At 38.6% G+C, this 16,002-nt stretch overlaps 1 protein-coding gene across 5 annotated transcripts in view; it reads left to right on the plus strand.

Moving 5' to 3' along the window:
• SLC24A2 (solute carrier family 24 member 2) overlaps positions 1-16,002 on the plus strand; it is a 111,002-nt gene that overhangs the window by 55,820 nt on the left and 39,180 nt on the right. For all 5 annotated transcript variants that reach the window (XM_085041743.1, XM_085041748.1, XM_085041745.1 and 2 more), the window contains exons 3-4: positions 812-850; positions 1,942-2,050. In XM_085041743.1, coding sequence (XP_084897869.1) covers positions 812-850; positions 1,942-2,050 — 148 coding nt within the window. The remainder of the gene's footprint in view (positions 1-811; positions 851-1,941; positions 2,051-16,002) is intronic.

The raw sequence follows: 16,002 nt of genomic DNA on the forward strand, positions 1-16,002 counted from the left end.
AACAGAAAGGATTTGCTCTGTCATCAGTGTTTGCTCACAGCCACTTGCCTTCCACTTACCTTTCAAGGTTAATTAACCCAAAAGGCATGTCCAAAAAATTGCTGTTGATGTGTGTCCAAAAACTGGGTTTCACTGAATGGGGGAAAATTATTCGATACAGCAGTTGTGATGTAATTTGTTTTCTGTGTATTACATAGCACTAAAGAAGAGTCCTTGAGATGGAGAAAATAATCTAAGACCCATTCAGAGTCTCACTTTCCTTCATGGCAGGGCAGCGTGCGCTGTTTGCTTGCCCGTAATGAGAGCTGCCAGTTTGGGCAAAATGGTAATTGCAGGGAGTGGTTAAAGTGAAAAACATTTTTTCATTTCCTTGCCTAGTCTCTTCCTGCAAAATACCAAGGTTACTCCTTTTTAGGCTTTTTGTGGAATAGCTGGTCTATCCTGAGTTTCTTGTTGCCTTTAGTCTTCAATCCTCACACTCTCCAACTGGTTGATGTACAGGGAGTTTGCCTCCCAGTGTAATTTGCATGAAGTGAATGTTGTATGAAGTGAATGTCTGCAGCCCTGCTGTTGTGTGCCAGGTCCTGAAATGACAACAGTGCCTGTCCAAGAAACTGACAAGAGTAAAAGGCTCTTGCACAGTGCAGTGTGAATTTACCCTGATTTACTTGATCAGTAGGATGCTTTGAGTGGTTCAAAAATCTATCACAACAGAATTCATAGGATCAGGCATGTGTGATGTTCTACTGCCTTTCCGCTCCCTGTATGCTCCATCTGACATTTCTTTTTGTTCTTTTTCCCATTCATGCAGTCACCTAATGCTGGAGACAAGGATGACCAAACGTTGACGGTAGGCAACAATTATGCATCTGAGCATTTTTTTTTCAGGAGGGTGGTGAGACAAGTCTTATTTTGGTTTGGCATGCATCAACATTTTTCTAAATTGCTGGGATTTCTTTCTCCTCCTATACTGCTATAGAATTTAAATAACTTATTTCCAAATATAAAGCAGTGAATAAATTTTCTTTATCAGTTTTTATATTGTTTCATTTTGTATGTGTATGACACCAAGGATTAACCCATGTATCATGTATTATCAAATATTATTTTCTTCATTGTTGTTTTTTCCCTCTAATTGGATTTCAGGGTCTTACTAGTCAGCAGTATATTTGCTCTCACTATCCTTTATATTGAAACAGAGAGCCCCAAAGCTCTATGATATATATACATATAGTATTATATACTGTATATACATATAGTATAATATACTATATATACATGTAGTATTCCTCTGTGATATATATACAGTGCATTAATTATTGTACTAGACAATTGCATGAGAACAGAACCTCAGAGTATGTTTTATGTTTTGTTAAAAGCATGCAAAAGATGCTTGTGCATTAGATCCATGGCTGTAGATGTCTGTACTGCCTTATCACATTCTCAATCTCCTGTTGCCATGAGACTTTAATGGATTGAACCAAAGTGAGAAGCATGTTTCACTCTGAGTGCCACCATTAAAAAAGAGTACTCTCTGCCCTTTTTCTCCATAATTTTGGTCATATGCATATTTGCAATGCACCAAAATAATAAAAATTATAACTTACTTCAGGGATTCAAACAAAAGATTCTACAAAGAAACAAATTATTAATTCTTCCTGATGCAAGTATGAGGTTTTCATTTTCTTAACACTTTATGAGTTTTCACAAAGAAGGATTCTTTTTGCCCTGTTTTTTACTAGAGTCCTGGGAGACTAATGGCTATTCTTATAATCCACACCCTTCAGAGAAGTTGTCTATACTTAGTGGTTCATAAAGTCTGTGTTTTAATATTATCTGCCATAGTGTAGTGAGGTGTGAGATTAAGACGTACTGTTTCAGACATCCTTCCACACAAACAACAAAAAACCCCTAAACTCTTCACCATATTTTTTACCCTAGACCAAGCCACGTCTCCAACGTGGAGGAAGCTCTGCATCTCTCCACAACAGTCTAATGAGGAACAGCATCTTCCAGCTCATGATTCACACGCTCGACCCACTTGCTGAAGGTATGCCTGTTAATTTTTTTTCTTTCCTGATGCAAAAGCAAAAAAATGCTTTATTTTTCCTTTCTCCCCATGAAACTCTTTTTTGCATTTCTCTTGCTTTCATCAGTCTTTTCTGAGTGTGTCTGGATTTTCTAAGAGTTCTGCACTTTTATGATGTGATATACATACTCCCATCAAGACTTTCAGCTTAAGAAATGTGTTCATTGCAGTGAAACTAAAACTGATCACTTGGTTGATGCAAATAATAACTACAGATTCTCTTCTCTTCTGGCTTCAGCAGCAATGTAAAAGTTACAAAAACTCTATCCTCCTGTACTTCAGTAATGATTTTTGTTTGTTTTCCACCCTGGTTTTGATGTTATTTTTAAAAAATGTCAAAATGGTGGATACTATGTCATAGCACCGTAGAAAAGAATGAAATTCTGTTGATTTGACTTCAGGTGGTTTAATGCTGACATTAATAATAATGCAGCAAACATACTTCTGTGTTACATGTATGTAAATAGTTTACTTGTTTTATCCAAGTGTGATGTGATTTATTATTTCTTTGACAAATTAGCAAGAAGACCACTGCTTTGATGGGAGAAGCTCGCATGAAGCCATAATGGCTTTATAACTGTGGGGTGACCTGACTCTCGGATTCTAGTAGAAGAACCAAAAAAATTCAAAGCTGTGTGTTATTTGGTGACTGTGTGTCTGTAGGACTTCTCTTGCTGCAATAATTGTCTTGAGAAATAGCACTTGTGAAAGAATAGGGAAGGACTAAAGAGACCCAAAATATTACTGACAGACTTTCCAAGCTTCAGTGCCCAAAAAATATCTGTAGCACTTCACATGAGCATACATGACAGACTGAACACTAACAAGAAAGCTAGAATTGTTGACTGGAGCTCAATTTGAACCAAATGTAAATTGAGAATAAGATCATCTCCCAGGTATTTTTCTATTGCTCAAGCTTATTTCACTTTTTTCCCATACATAGCTTGTCCAGTGGTCAGACCTGTCTACTTTTCTTCTGTAGCAAGCTTGCACCATGTAGTGCAATCCAGAGGCTTCCCCCTTCACGACAGTGAAGGACAAAAGGGGTTTGAAATCTGAAATTCATCTTGGGAGAGATAAAAGCCCTGCACTTCTGAAAATTAGGTATTAATTATATTTAAGTTTGTCAGGTAACTCAATCCTGGTTTTCATTATGTCAGTAAAATTATTGAGATCAATGTGGATTGATAGAGATGATTGCAATGCATAAATCTTACTTAAATTAATCCAGTAACATTTTCTTCAGGGTTTCTTTGAACATCATACATCACTGTTTACAGATTTTTTTTCCTTTCCAAAGTCTTATATTTGTCCAGGAATTAATGTTCTTTTAAAAAATGGGAATATAAATATATTGTGGTCTTCAAGTAAATGCAAGGCAGTAGACATCTTTTAGTCTCTACATTTCATTAAAACTAACACACTGAGTTCAAATTTACCAAAGAGAAAAGGAATTTACCAACATTTACAGTAAATACTGTATGTTAATGCAAAACTTCCATGAAGAAATGGCAGAAAAACTGCTGGAAAATAGCCTGTGTATGTGCAGATATTTAAGTTGGTGTTAATATCAAGGAAGCCAGTATTTCAAGCTTTTGCTGACTTTACAGAATTCAGATTTTAGTTCATGAGAGCATGAAAGTGCAATTCATTCAATAATTTGTTTTTGCACATGGAACTCTGGTTTTAGCTTTTTATAAATAGGCCTAGGGCTGTAAGGAAAATCTGAAAAAAAATCCTTCCATGTTTCTGTCACACACTGTTAACCTTTGCTGAGGAACCAGGTTGGTTGTACACAGACTTGGCTTTCAAGATCTTTTGCACCGCAGGCTGTTTGGAGAGCAGACATGAGGAGTATTGGACATCTCCACTGAACACTCATGTTGTTTTCTGAGATTTTAAGCTTTTAAGTGTCCATATTCATTATTCTGTATTCAGCTTATTCTGCAAACTTCTGTAAAAGAAAAAGTATTTTAGTTTGAAGTAAATACGGTGGCTGATCAAGGTAGGTAATATTAGTTAATAAATTTGGTTGTAATTGTATTTTAATCTTACATTCAATTAAAAAGTATGTTTGAAAGTGGATGTGGGAACCTCCTGTATACTTAATTATCTATTTGGCTCTGTGTGAATTTTACCTACAAAATTCTCCCCATGCTTTTATTAACCTGTGTTTTAATTAATTAAGGTGTTTTAATTAACCTGTGTATAATGACATTGAAGAACAAAATTGCTGTATCATCTTTACTTTAAGAGACTTTTGCCATGCTAGCTAAATAATTTTTTTAAGCTGATAGCACCTAATTGTTACAAATTAAAAGGAATAGTATTTATTAAAAGTGTCTGAGGGTTGCAGTCCTTTGCTCTGTAAACCCATGATTTGGGGGTGTGTAGAAATATAAAGGATTACCTGGTGCCTCCTCTGGCCCATGTGGCTCTCTCCACTTTACACACCCTTTCCTACTACCAAAAAAACCTCAACAGTTTTGAGTTTTGTGTAGGCAAGGAAAATTAGTTCTGTTGCATTCATGTAATGAATGACAATGGACCTGCTGCATGACCTGTGAGGTTAAAGGGTTTCTTCCAAATGATTTGATCTAAGTATGGATCAGACTCAAAGGAATAGCAGAAAGATGTTCTGAGAATTTTTCAGTCTTATTTTAGTCAACTTACATTTCCTCAGTATTTCTGCCAGATGATGATTTAGATCAATAGGTCAAAAACATTGCATCATTTGCTGAATTTGTTGGATTTGCAGAAAAAGAACAGTTTATGAAAGCATTAAAAAGTGCCACTCTCAAAGGAAAAAAGTTTGGAAGGTGTATATCAAAGCTGGCATATACACAGGGACTCTGGCACCCCCTGCACTTGGACATACTCCCGTAACCTCCTCCTCCTCGCATTTCCTTTTTCTGCATTTCTCTAGCATTTACCTCTTTGCCTTTCTCATGCTGGATCTCACTGACCTGCACCCACCTTCTTTCAGCCTTCTCCCATAAGATGGATTCTGCAGCGCCTTCTGTCTTTCGGGACTGCTGCGTCCATTAGTCAAATCACTCCCCAGCCAGACACCAGAGCTCTGCAGCTGTCACAGCCAACTGAGCTGTTTTCAGTGGCTGGGAAAGCATTGGTAAAGTCTGGGAGCTCTGTGCTTGATTCTTGAGAGCTTCCAGATCAAATAGGGCCTTTAGAAATTACATTTCTAATTGTTGCACTGCTGCTGGGAGATCCAGCTTTCCTTTCTCTTCAAGTCAATAATAAAGTTCACTCTTACATTCTCTTGAATAATTGCAAGGGAAATGGGGGCATCAGAAGACACCCTGCACTGTCATTTGGAGTTGCGTGGGTTTTGCAAGGCTGACAGAGAAGTCCCATCTCATCCTCTTGGTGGCAAAGGCAGTATAGAGTGTATAAACAGGCTGTGTGACTATTAAAGATCAGCTTGACCTACACACTATTATTACTGCATTAACATTCAGTGTATTTATAGAACACCAGCTCATCAAATTTGCTTCTGAATAATTCATTTGTGAAGTCAGAACCAACCTCTGCTGCAATTGAAAGCATCTTAAAAATGCACTTGATTGCAAGTAAGATAACATGAAATTAAGAGAGAGTAAGATTTACTTTCCACGAAATGCAGATAAGCAGAGCAGTCCCAATATACTCCTACACACTCGTGAACCTGTCCTTTTCCCTTTTCACACAAATGTGCTTTTGCTTGGCTTGTGCCTGTCTTGTGAAAGCCAGCTTGCAACCTCTCCAGAATCAGTAGGTTGCAAGGTGTTCATCCCACCTCTGACAGATGAGTAATATCTGAGATCTGTGGGAGCTGCTGGATATTTGGCACTTTGTATTCAGGCAGGTGTGCAGTCATGCTGTGGATTTAACAGTCTAGACGAGGAAGGCTTCTCCCCTTCAAAATCTTGGTCTCAGGATAAAGCTTCTAAGAAGATAAGAGTTCAGCCACTCTAACAGGTGAATGTGTAGGATATTTGTTAATGGGACGTGAACTCTACATTACAGCTGAAAGCTCATCATTCATTAAAAATATAAATATCAATATGACATTAGGTTTGTGTTTGCTTTTATCTTATTACAGAAATAATGACCTTGATACAGATCATTTCCTGAGGATTAAGATTAATGACTGCCTGTACATCAGGCTATCATCAACTCCCAGCCAATCATTAATCCCCAGGAAATCCTATGCCATATTTGCTTCTGCTTAAGTGCTGGTCTGGCAATCCAGCTGAGTAGTCAGCTGGTCTGTTCATAACAACATTACTCATATGAATAAGGATGGATTCATCTGACCTGCTGCATTGGTCAGGCCCCAATCCAAAATCCAAGCAACTTGAACATAAATCATGGCAATCATTGATCATTTGTAGCTGTTTTCTTCCAAGTCCTGTACCTCAGACACCTGTGTCCTAGTTTTGAAAGGGACATTCCTGGGCTATGAAAGTGCAGGTTTTACGAAGCTCTTTTTACATTTTTTAATAGAAGATGGCTGTTGTTGTGCAGTAGGAGCAGGGCAAGAATAAGCATGGTAAGTATATTTTGTGTGAAATAGTAATCCTGCCATGAATAGTAATCCTACCTCTCCCTATAAGCTCTAGGTTGTTTAAAAGATGATTCTTTCAGGACTGTGGAGGGAACATTTTCTCTCTGGAGGCTTCTACAGGTACTCTGTTGAAAAGGGAAGATATGAGCACTGAAGTGAGGATTTGGAGCACCAGTGCAACCTGAGGCTACATTGTTTTTCTTGCACAGCTTTATCAGGGTACAGGAAGAACGAGATCTTTTTGTTATCATGGCACCCCTTTTCTGCCTGCTGGTAAGGTGCCACAGGCCAGCAAAACATCTCCCACAAGTGAGGATTTAGCTAGTTGCTGACTTTCTTGCTCCTGTGTGACAAGGCTATAACTCATATGAAAATGGCATCCTCTGCATGAAAATGAGTGTGATATAAATCTCTGTCATGGCTTAGTCCCCAGTGAGAAGTAGGTATCTTTGGCAATTTTCTCCTATTCCCATCTCAAGTCCTATTTCCAAAACGGAAAACTACAGGATGTACTTCTGCAGCAAATGAATTGTTTATTTTATATACTGTACTTTTTTTAAATATATATATGGTGTGTGTTATTGGTGAGAGAAGTAACCTTCTGTTACATAAAGCTGAGCTTACAATTCTGTCACTTCCTTCACTGAATGCGGAAAACTACAGTACTGCCACTGTTCTGACAGAAAGGAAAAATGAAACCTGCATTTGTACTTCTCAGGAAAATAAAGAAGAATGTGATCCTCAAAGTTTTTTACATAGTAGTGAATTATTTATAATTGCTTGCTAGATGCTGTTGTGTTCCTAGATACTGGTCTTAAGAATTTTCTGACTTTTCCATTCACTGCAAACTGTTTTGCTTCATTTGCTGCTGCTGCTGCTTGGGTGCTTTTCTTAGATGTCATGGAAGGTGTTAGCTCACCCCAAAGACAGTTGCCAGAGGTTGGGTAGCCTTTGCCTGCATGGTCACCCAGCAGGCTCCCAGCTTTGGTCTCATTTTGCAAAAAACTTGTGCTCTTCCCTTGGCCTAGGTGAGCTGCACCATCATGTCTGTGCTCACTGCCATTGGAAACCTTGCTTGCCTGAAGCTGTTTATTGCTTAAATACTCAGAAAAGAAAGGCCAGGCAGCTCAGTTTATACCAGCTCAGGGGTAATGCTTAGCTCCTGCATTGAAGTAACCTGAGCACTTTGACTTTCCTCAGCTCCAGAGTGTGGATCTCAGAAGCCTTTTGCAGCCTTAACAATTCCCTGATCCTGTGATGCTGCAGGACTTGAGTACACTTCCAGAGAAGAAAGAAATAGTTCTTCAGAGCCATATAAGCACAAAAATATTTTCTTTAACATGAAGAAATATGCAAATCCAGATAACATTAATAAAAGTAATTATTAACTATCTCTGCTTTAAGTCCTTCATCATTCTGAGCATCCTTTAGGCATACTCATAGGTCTGCAAAGAAGCTGAGTGTCCATCTTGCACACTTGTTCTTACCTAGCTCATCCTTGGTTCCTCTTCTGGCCTATCATGGAAAAACAGTCGTCTGAGCACAGTACTGAGACCATTTTGGCTCTCCTCTCTGCTAAAGACTGAAATGTTTGCAAGGTATTTCTGCCAGAGAAGATGGGAACTCCCTGCCAGGCTTGCATACATGTTAGTAGCTGTTAACTATAACATAGTCTCTTCCCTTTAACTCCATCCCATGGTATTTCAGTGTGATATGAAGATGGGAAACCAAGAAAAAGACAATTAGGCTAACCTTCAAAGTGTAGTGTCATATCTTAGGCAGATACTCATACTGTCTTTATGCGTCTAGCTTTCACAAAATTGATGGGGTGGTTTTCTCATGTAGGTTGAAAGGGACTTCTTGAATTACAAAATCCAGCTTTCCAGTCAACCTGCTCAAGCAGGATCAACTCCAGCAGGTTGACCAGGACAGTTTCCAGTCGTGATTTGGAAATGTCCACAAATGGAGACTCCACAATCTTTTTGGGAGACTCATTTCTGTGTTTGCTCAACTCATTTCTGTGTTTGCTCATCATCCCAATAGGTGTTTTCTTGTGTCTGGATGGAATTTTCTGCTTTTTTGTTGGTGTCCTTTTACTCTTCCCCTGTCAATGGGCACTTCTGAGGGAAGTGTTGTTCCCTTTTGTTCCTTCTCTCCCATCAGCTGCTTATACATGTGGATAAGATCTCCCTGAACCTTCTTTTCTCCAGGCTGAACAGTCCTAGCTCTCTTAGCCTCTCCTCTTATGAGGTCTCTAGTTCCCTCATGATCTTCGCAGCCCAGTGCTGGACATTTTCTAGTATGTCTACGAGTGTCCTGTGCTGTGAGCCCAGGACTAGTCCCAGCACCCAGATATGTCTCATGAGCACTGGTGGAAGGAAAGTATCAGCTCCCCTGCAGTGCTTTCCCTAACGGAGCCCCTTTGCTGCAGTGGCACTTCTCCAGCTTTCAGTGGCATGACTCTCCACACAGTCATGAACAAGAAGAATGCTCTTTCCTGAGGAAGGTTTCAAACTAAATGAGATAGGTGAAGCAATGAGGCACATCATTCTCCAGCAAGGTCTTCTTTCACCTTTCTCTGTGGCTCAACCAAAGTAGAGACCACCAAAACTGTGTTCCTAATTTAGATACCTGAGGTTGCATGATAATGTAGATGAGATGAGTATTTTAAAAATACATCCAACATCAAACTGAATTCAGAAACTGCAGGTAAGGCACCCCACACTGCCAGAGTAAGCAACAGTATAGAAAGTAGAAACCATGGGTTATATGCAGCTAAGGGCAGGTCTATTTAAATAGGAAGAGACAGTATTTTGCATAGACCAGTTAATATCTGTCAGAAAGTGAGAGAGAGAGAGAGAGAGAGAGAGAGAAATTATATAGCTGTTTACCCCAGTATTACTTAGGACTTCAAAGTGAAGAATGGATAGCAGTTGTATTTACAAACTTCCATGCAACACACAGAAGATATAAATGTCATTGTCACAGCTGTGAAACCTGAGCTATCTACAAAAATATGTGATTTTGGCATAGAGAAAAATTGTGTCTTTCAATAATGATGAGAATTTTATCACAAAGTTTTGTTTCAGCTGACCTTTCTATATCTCAATCATAAATATATATTGATTATCAAAGAAGTATGCTTTCGAAGTCTGAATTGTTTTACTGAGTGGATCTATTTAGCTTACATACAGGAACCATTTCATTCTTGTCATACTTTGGGGACATTGGTCTTGCTTTTTCTAGGTGAACAGAGGCTGCACTTCCAGGGTATAGGATGAGTCAGCTTGCAACTTTTATTCTACCCACAGACATTAAAAAATTACCATATTTTTGTTATACGTAACTGTGGGCAAAGAAACCATTGCAAATTTCTCTCAGAAGGGGTAGCTCAATGGGGAAATACAGCTCTTTGTTATGATGCTGTCAAGCTCTGTAGCTCTAAGTGCCAGATCTGCTTATCTGTTCCCAAAATCCAGAGAGAAGACACAATTCATGGCTAGTTTCATTGACAGAATTTCTAGTTATATAACATTGAAGCATAGGTCTCTGTTCAAAATCAGTATTGATCTTTGTAGGTGGAAAAATCTAAATAATGGAAGTTTTCTGATGCCTTTTTAATTTAGTTTTGAAAATCTGAAATACAGTCCTTGTATTTGCTTCGTTGTGTCAGTTTTCACAACAAATTTATTTCTGCATGCCCTGTTTTGTTGTTTTAACTATAATCTACTCAAGCTGTTCACTGCAGGCAGAATTCTTGTTTGTCTTCTCTGTAATATTTTCCAGTGATGCCCTGTTCTTCAGACAGCATATTCTTCTTGGGATTCCCTACAGAGCAGGCAAGGAAGATATGAATATTTAAATACAAGCATCATCCCCATGCAGGGTACAGCTGTCCTGACTATGTATTTACATGCTTAATAGCTTTAGCTTCATTTTAAGTTTCTTCCTAACTTGGAATTTCTTTGTTAAAAGTATGAACAACAAAGAGCATTAATAATCTATAAACCTGTTCAGGTCAGGGAACAGTAGTGGCTGTGAGGGGCTTTCCATTGAATCTGAAAGTGGGAGATTTCCTTTGGCACAGTTTGCACATGACAGATGACTTCATCCTCCACAGACTGGTTGGATTTTATGACTGGCTAGTGAAAGGAAGGCATGCTGTTCTTCTGTTATTCTCCTTGGATATGCTGAAAAGCAGAACAGCTGGAATTTATTCAGTTGGAGTTGTAGGTGTCCATTACACTACAGTGCCTGGCCCAACAGACTCAGCAGACCAAGGAAATCCTCATCCCACCAGAATCAGTGGTTGAACTTCAAACCTCATCAGCATGATGAGGTTTTCACTTCTACACCTTGGAATTCATATTTTCATGAATGTCTGAAAATTGTTTGAAGATAAATATCATCTTCAAAGTCAGCAGGAATTGTGTTTGATCCAGGCCAGGTCAGGCCTGGTATATATTGGTTGTCATTTGGTGTTACTACATTTTAGAGAATGTGTCGCCCTTGTCTTCAAGAGTTTGATGGCAGATGGCACAAAGGTAACTTATGAGTGAAGAAGAAACAAAGCTCTCTGGAACAAGCAATTTCTTGCTTTTCTTAAATCAAAGAAGAGTAAAATCACCTAAAAATACCACAATCCGGGTCTGACATGTAATAGTAGTTTAATTTGCTTCCTGCTCCATTGCATATGTCACTGATCCTCCTCTTAAAAATATTTGCTCTTCAGCCCACATCAAGTAAAACCCTGACAAATTTCCTTTTGTTACCACAAGATTTGTTATCTGGAAAGGACTGAAAATTGGATTTTCACTCTTCATTTTAAATCTTGCACTAAGAGCAAAATAATAGGTATATCTAGCTTTTGGATGTTGTTGCTATCTTAATCTGCCCAGAATTCTACTGATACAATTGTATAAATGTTTAATTATATTTCTATTCTCACTCCAGGTTGGTAACATTGAAATAAACTGATTGTACAAAAGCAGACAACTCTAATGAAATTTTTTTCAGGGCAAAACCACCTACCATAAAAAACAGGGCAAGGACGCACATGAGGAGAGGGAACAGGAATAGAAGGCTTGCAATTTAAAGACAAGATGAAAGGTGACCACATGTGTTTTTAGAGCTCAGATGCACAAAGTAGTAAATAATTGAGTTACTCCCAATGTACTTCCCAATAGCCAAATACCTCAAAAACTTCATATATTATTTTCTTTATTTGTTTAGGAAAGTTAATAAAGCAGTACTGGTAGTAGTATAATCAAAAAATATGTAATTATGAAATTCAATGCATTTTTTTACTGTATTACTTAGATCCAAAAGGGGTCCTTTTGTATTTTCCACAGAAACAGCTCAGTGGCAAACCCTCCATTTTAGAAGAACTGGCAACTAAAAGGTCCACAAGTAAAAATGTAGGGTACAACATCTGATTACCTGCATGTAGCAGGAGAATAAGTCTTTTACTTTTTAAAAGAATATTTGTTTTCTCTCCTCTGCATTCTGCAGTGCTATTACATACAAGCTCCCACAGCAGTCCCATTCTATTCCAGATGAGATATAATTACTCAGTAAGAAAGTTAAGAGGTTTATGAAGCTTGTAAAAGGTGGGAGTCAGAATAAGGTTAGATTCACTGAAACAAAATTATTTCAAGTAATTCTTCCTTTTTAAAATTCCCAGTTCTGAATAGCCTTCAGTTGGTGGGACTTTTTTTATGTTTTGCTTCAAATCCTATATGTACAAAGACAGATCTTTTATTAAAGATCTGTTAGAGGGTAGGACTCTAATTTTAAACCTGTAATGTTAATCTCCACAAGATCTCACTAGTTCTTAGCATCGAGAAATCTTTGCTCCTAATCTAATATCACTGCTGAAACCAAATCAAACATTGAATCCAATTTGGTTTGGATAGTCACTACAACTTATTTAGAAAGTCTTTAAAAAAAAAGTGGCCTTCTTTTTCTGTTTATGGATGAGACTCTGATCATCAAATTGAATTTTCTCAAGAACAGTTAGAAGAAAAAACAGTGGAGATTAGGGAAAGAAAACCTTGTCATCCTTTATGTTATAATATGAATTTCTCTAAGTCCTTTGGCCAATTTTTCAGTCTTCTTTTTAAAAAATGTAAATAAAAAAAGGACATCCTATTAAGTATGATGACAATAGTAAGTGCAAATCAGAGGTCATATCAAAAAGATGTAAAGGGGAAGAGTGGGTTCCCAAAACAATGTCTTGATTGCCAGGAATTTGCTGACTTTCAGAACTATGTGTGCAACCTCTCACACAAAAATTGTCTTCTGTCTTCAATAGTTGGTTAGAATTTATAAGTTTAAGAATTTTTCCTAATTATTTTCTTGCTTTAAAGTTGAAGTTCTTTGCTGCATGCATGTTCCCAATTTAATGAGCAATTTTGAGCCCTTACTTTCTCATTTCACTTCTCTTCTATGTCTTAGGTATTCAACCTTTTGGTAGGTTGAATTTATGGATGTGAAAACTCAGGCAAAATATGTGCTCTCCATCTGCTTTTTCCAGAATGCCTCAAAATTTCTTCTAAGCCAAGCTCCCAGTGATGTATATAAAGGTTTAAGCCTTGACACCTTCATGACTGTAGAAGTCAAACAAAAGGAGAGTCTAGTAAACGCAATGGTGGAATTGTACTAAAAATTACGGGATTGCCATAAGTAATTTCTCTTTAGCAGTTTTGTTTTAAATAATACACATATCAGCTTTGAAGCTTTTAATTAACTTGGAGGAGCGTGACATGAATTCTCATACAAATACATTTTTTATGCAAAGTGAAAGTCTCATGCTTGTTGAAGAAATTCACAATGCGTTTCTTCCATTTGAGAGTCTGACTGTACATTTTTCATGAAGGGATACGTACCTTTAGTAATGCAGGTTGGTGTCTCTGAAAGAGCTGTATGGCTTATGAGTGGTTTTGAGAATCTCTGAGACAAGCTAATTTCTGGCCTTCCTAGGGACAGCTGCAGTCTGTGTCTGAGATATTAGTTGCAAGAGAGTGAAGAGAAATTTTGGCTCTGCATTTCTTCCATGGCAGCCTGGGGCTATGCACTTAAAAGACAGAAATCAGTATTTCATCACAGACAGTATGTACAACACTTAGTGTAAAATAAATTGAGTAATTAGCTATCTTATTTAATAGAATCATAGAATAGTTTGGTTGGAATGGACTTTTAAAGATCATCTAGTACAACCTCCCTGCAATGAGCAGGGACGTCTTCCTCAAGATCAGGCTGCTCAAAGCCCTGTCCATCCTTGAATGTTTCCAGGCATGGGGTATTCACCACCTTTATCTGCGCAGCCTGGGCCAGTCTTTCACCATTCTTCATATAAAAAGTGTCTTCCTTATATCCAGTCTGAATCTACTTTCTTTCAACCACAGCAAGTCCTACTAAAAAGTTTGTGCCATCTTTTTTGTAGTTCCCCTTTAGGTGGCAGGCTGCTCTATGGTTTTCTCAGAGCCTTTACCTCTATAAGGTGAACAAACCCCAGTGTTCTATATCTGTCTTCATAGGAGAGGTGCTCCATCCCTCTTATCAACTTGATGACCCTCCTCTGGACTCTTTCCAACAGGTCCCTGTCCCTCCTGTGCTGGGACCCCAGAGCTGATGCAGTGTTCCAGGTGAGGTCTCAGCAGAGCAGAGCAGAGGGGCAGAATTCCCTCCCTGGCCCTGCTGCCCACACTGCTTTGGATGCAGCCCAGGACAACTTTGGTTTTCTGGGCTGCCAGTGCTCATTGCTGGGTCATGTCCAGCCTCTCATCCACCAGCACCCCCAGGTCCTTCTCCCCAGGGCTGCTCTCCATCTGTTCATCCCCTAGCCTGTGTTGACACCAGGGATTGCCCCAACAGTGCAGCACCTTGCATTTGGTCTTGTTAAACCTCATGAAATTCCCATTCCCATTTGTCCAGGTCCCTCTGAATAGCATCCTGTCCTTCAGGTGAGGCAACTGCATCAATTAGCTTGGTATTTTCTTGAAACTTTCTGAGGATGCACTTGATCTCCCCTATCTACGTAGTTGATGAAGATATTAAATAAGACTGATTTCAGAGGGACAGCACTCATCTCCAGTGTCTGTCAGGACTCTGAGCTGTTGACCAGTGCCCTCTGAATGCAACCATCCAGTCAATTTCTTATCCACTAAACAGATCCATCTCTCTCCAATTCAGAGAGAGGGAGGCTGAGGGGATCTTATGGAAGTCCAGGTAAATGACATCTGTGGTTTTCTCTTGTCCACTGGTGTACTCACTCCATCATAGGAGGTCACTAAGTTGGTCAGGCAGGACTTTCTCTTGGTGAAGCCATGCTGGGTGTCTTGAATTTAATTTGAAATCACAAGTAATGTAGCCTCATTAACGAACAACATTTTCTTTTCTCTTTGCTTTGATGTGGTGTGACACCTACAAACACAGTATAGAACAGTAGGTAATAAGACAAATGTTGTTGTAATCCTTCAGGAATGTCAGACAGGAATACCAGGAACCTTCTGTTCTCTTCTGGTGTAAAAATATGCAGAAGAGAACAAACTAATTCAGTGACTCTGTAACTGTTGAGGATCAGCTGTTAAGCTGCATCTCTGCACCCGCTTTGTTTCATGCGACCAGCAGGGATGCAGGTACTGGCTGTCATCCACTCTGTCTGCTATGACCTCACCATGAGAATTGCATAGCATGTTCACAAAAATGGAATTGTCAGATTTTAATTGTGTTGGATTTGGGATAATTTTTCAAGTACCCTTTTCAATTCCGTTCCAAACAAATCTACTTTTAAGGCTGTTTAATTTTTCCAATGCAATATCTTTTTTTTCCAAAATATACTTAATTTTCTGTTTACTAAAAGTTGTATTGAACAGAATTTATCTTAGTGTATCAGGAGAACTCCAAAACAAAGAACAGATTTAGTCCAAATTCTTCAGCAGAAGCCAATACAATATATTGGAGGCAGACTGTATAGACGTCATGCTGCAAGCAGCACTGACCTAAGTAATCTTGAAACCTTCAAAAATAATTCATGTGAATACATGCAGCTGATGTTTTCTGGGATCATTTTTGTGCATTGAAGTTAGTGGGCCAATGATTGTATAAAATGTTCCACTCTGGGTATAGGACTCTAAGCTTTGGAGAACATAATCTCACCAGCAAGATTAGAGTTTTCCTGGAAATAATTTTGCTACCTGCAAGAATTAACCTAGTTTAATCCTTGGTTTGTTGAATGGCTGAAGTGCCCAGAACATGATTATCATCAGCATCATGCACTGTCTTGCATCACCTTGTTTCTCTTCTGTTTTAGTCTCTGTAAGGTCAGATTGACCCTTTTTTTCCT

The sequence above is a fragment of the Lichenostomus cassidix genome, chromosome Z, assembly GCF_008360975.1.
Source record: "Lichenostomus cassidix isolate B80296 chromosome Z, HeHo_3.0, whole genome shotgun sequence".
In the NCBI taxonomy this organism is placed as follows: Eukaryota; Metazoa; Chordata; class Aves; order Passeriformes; family Meliphagidae; genus Lichenostomus; species Lichenostomus cassidix.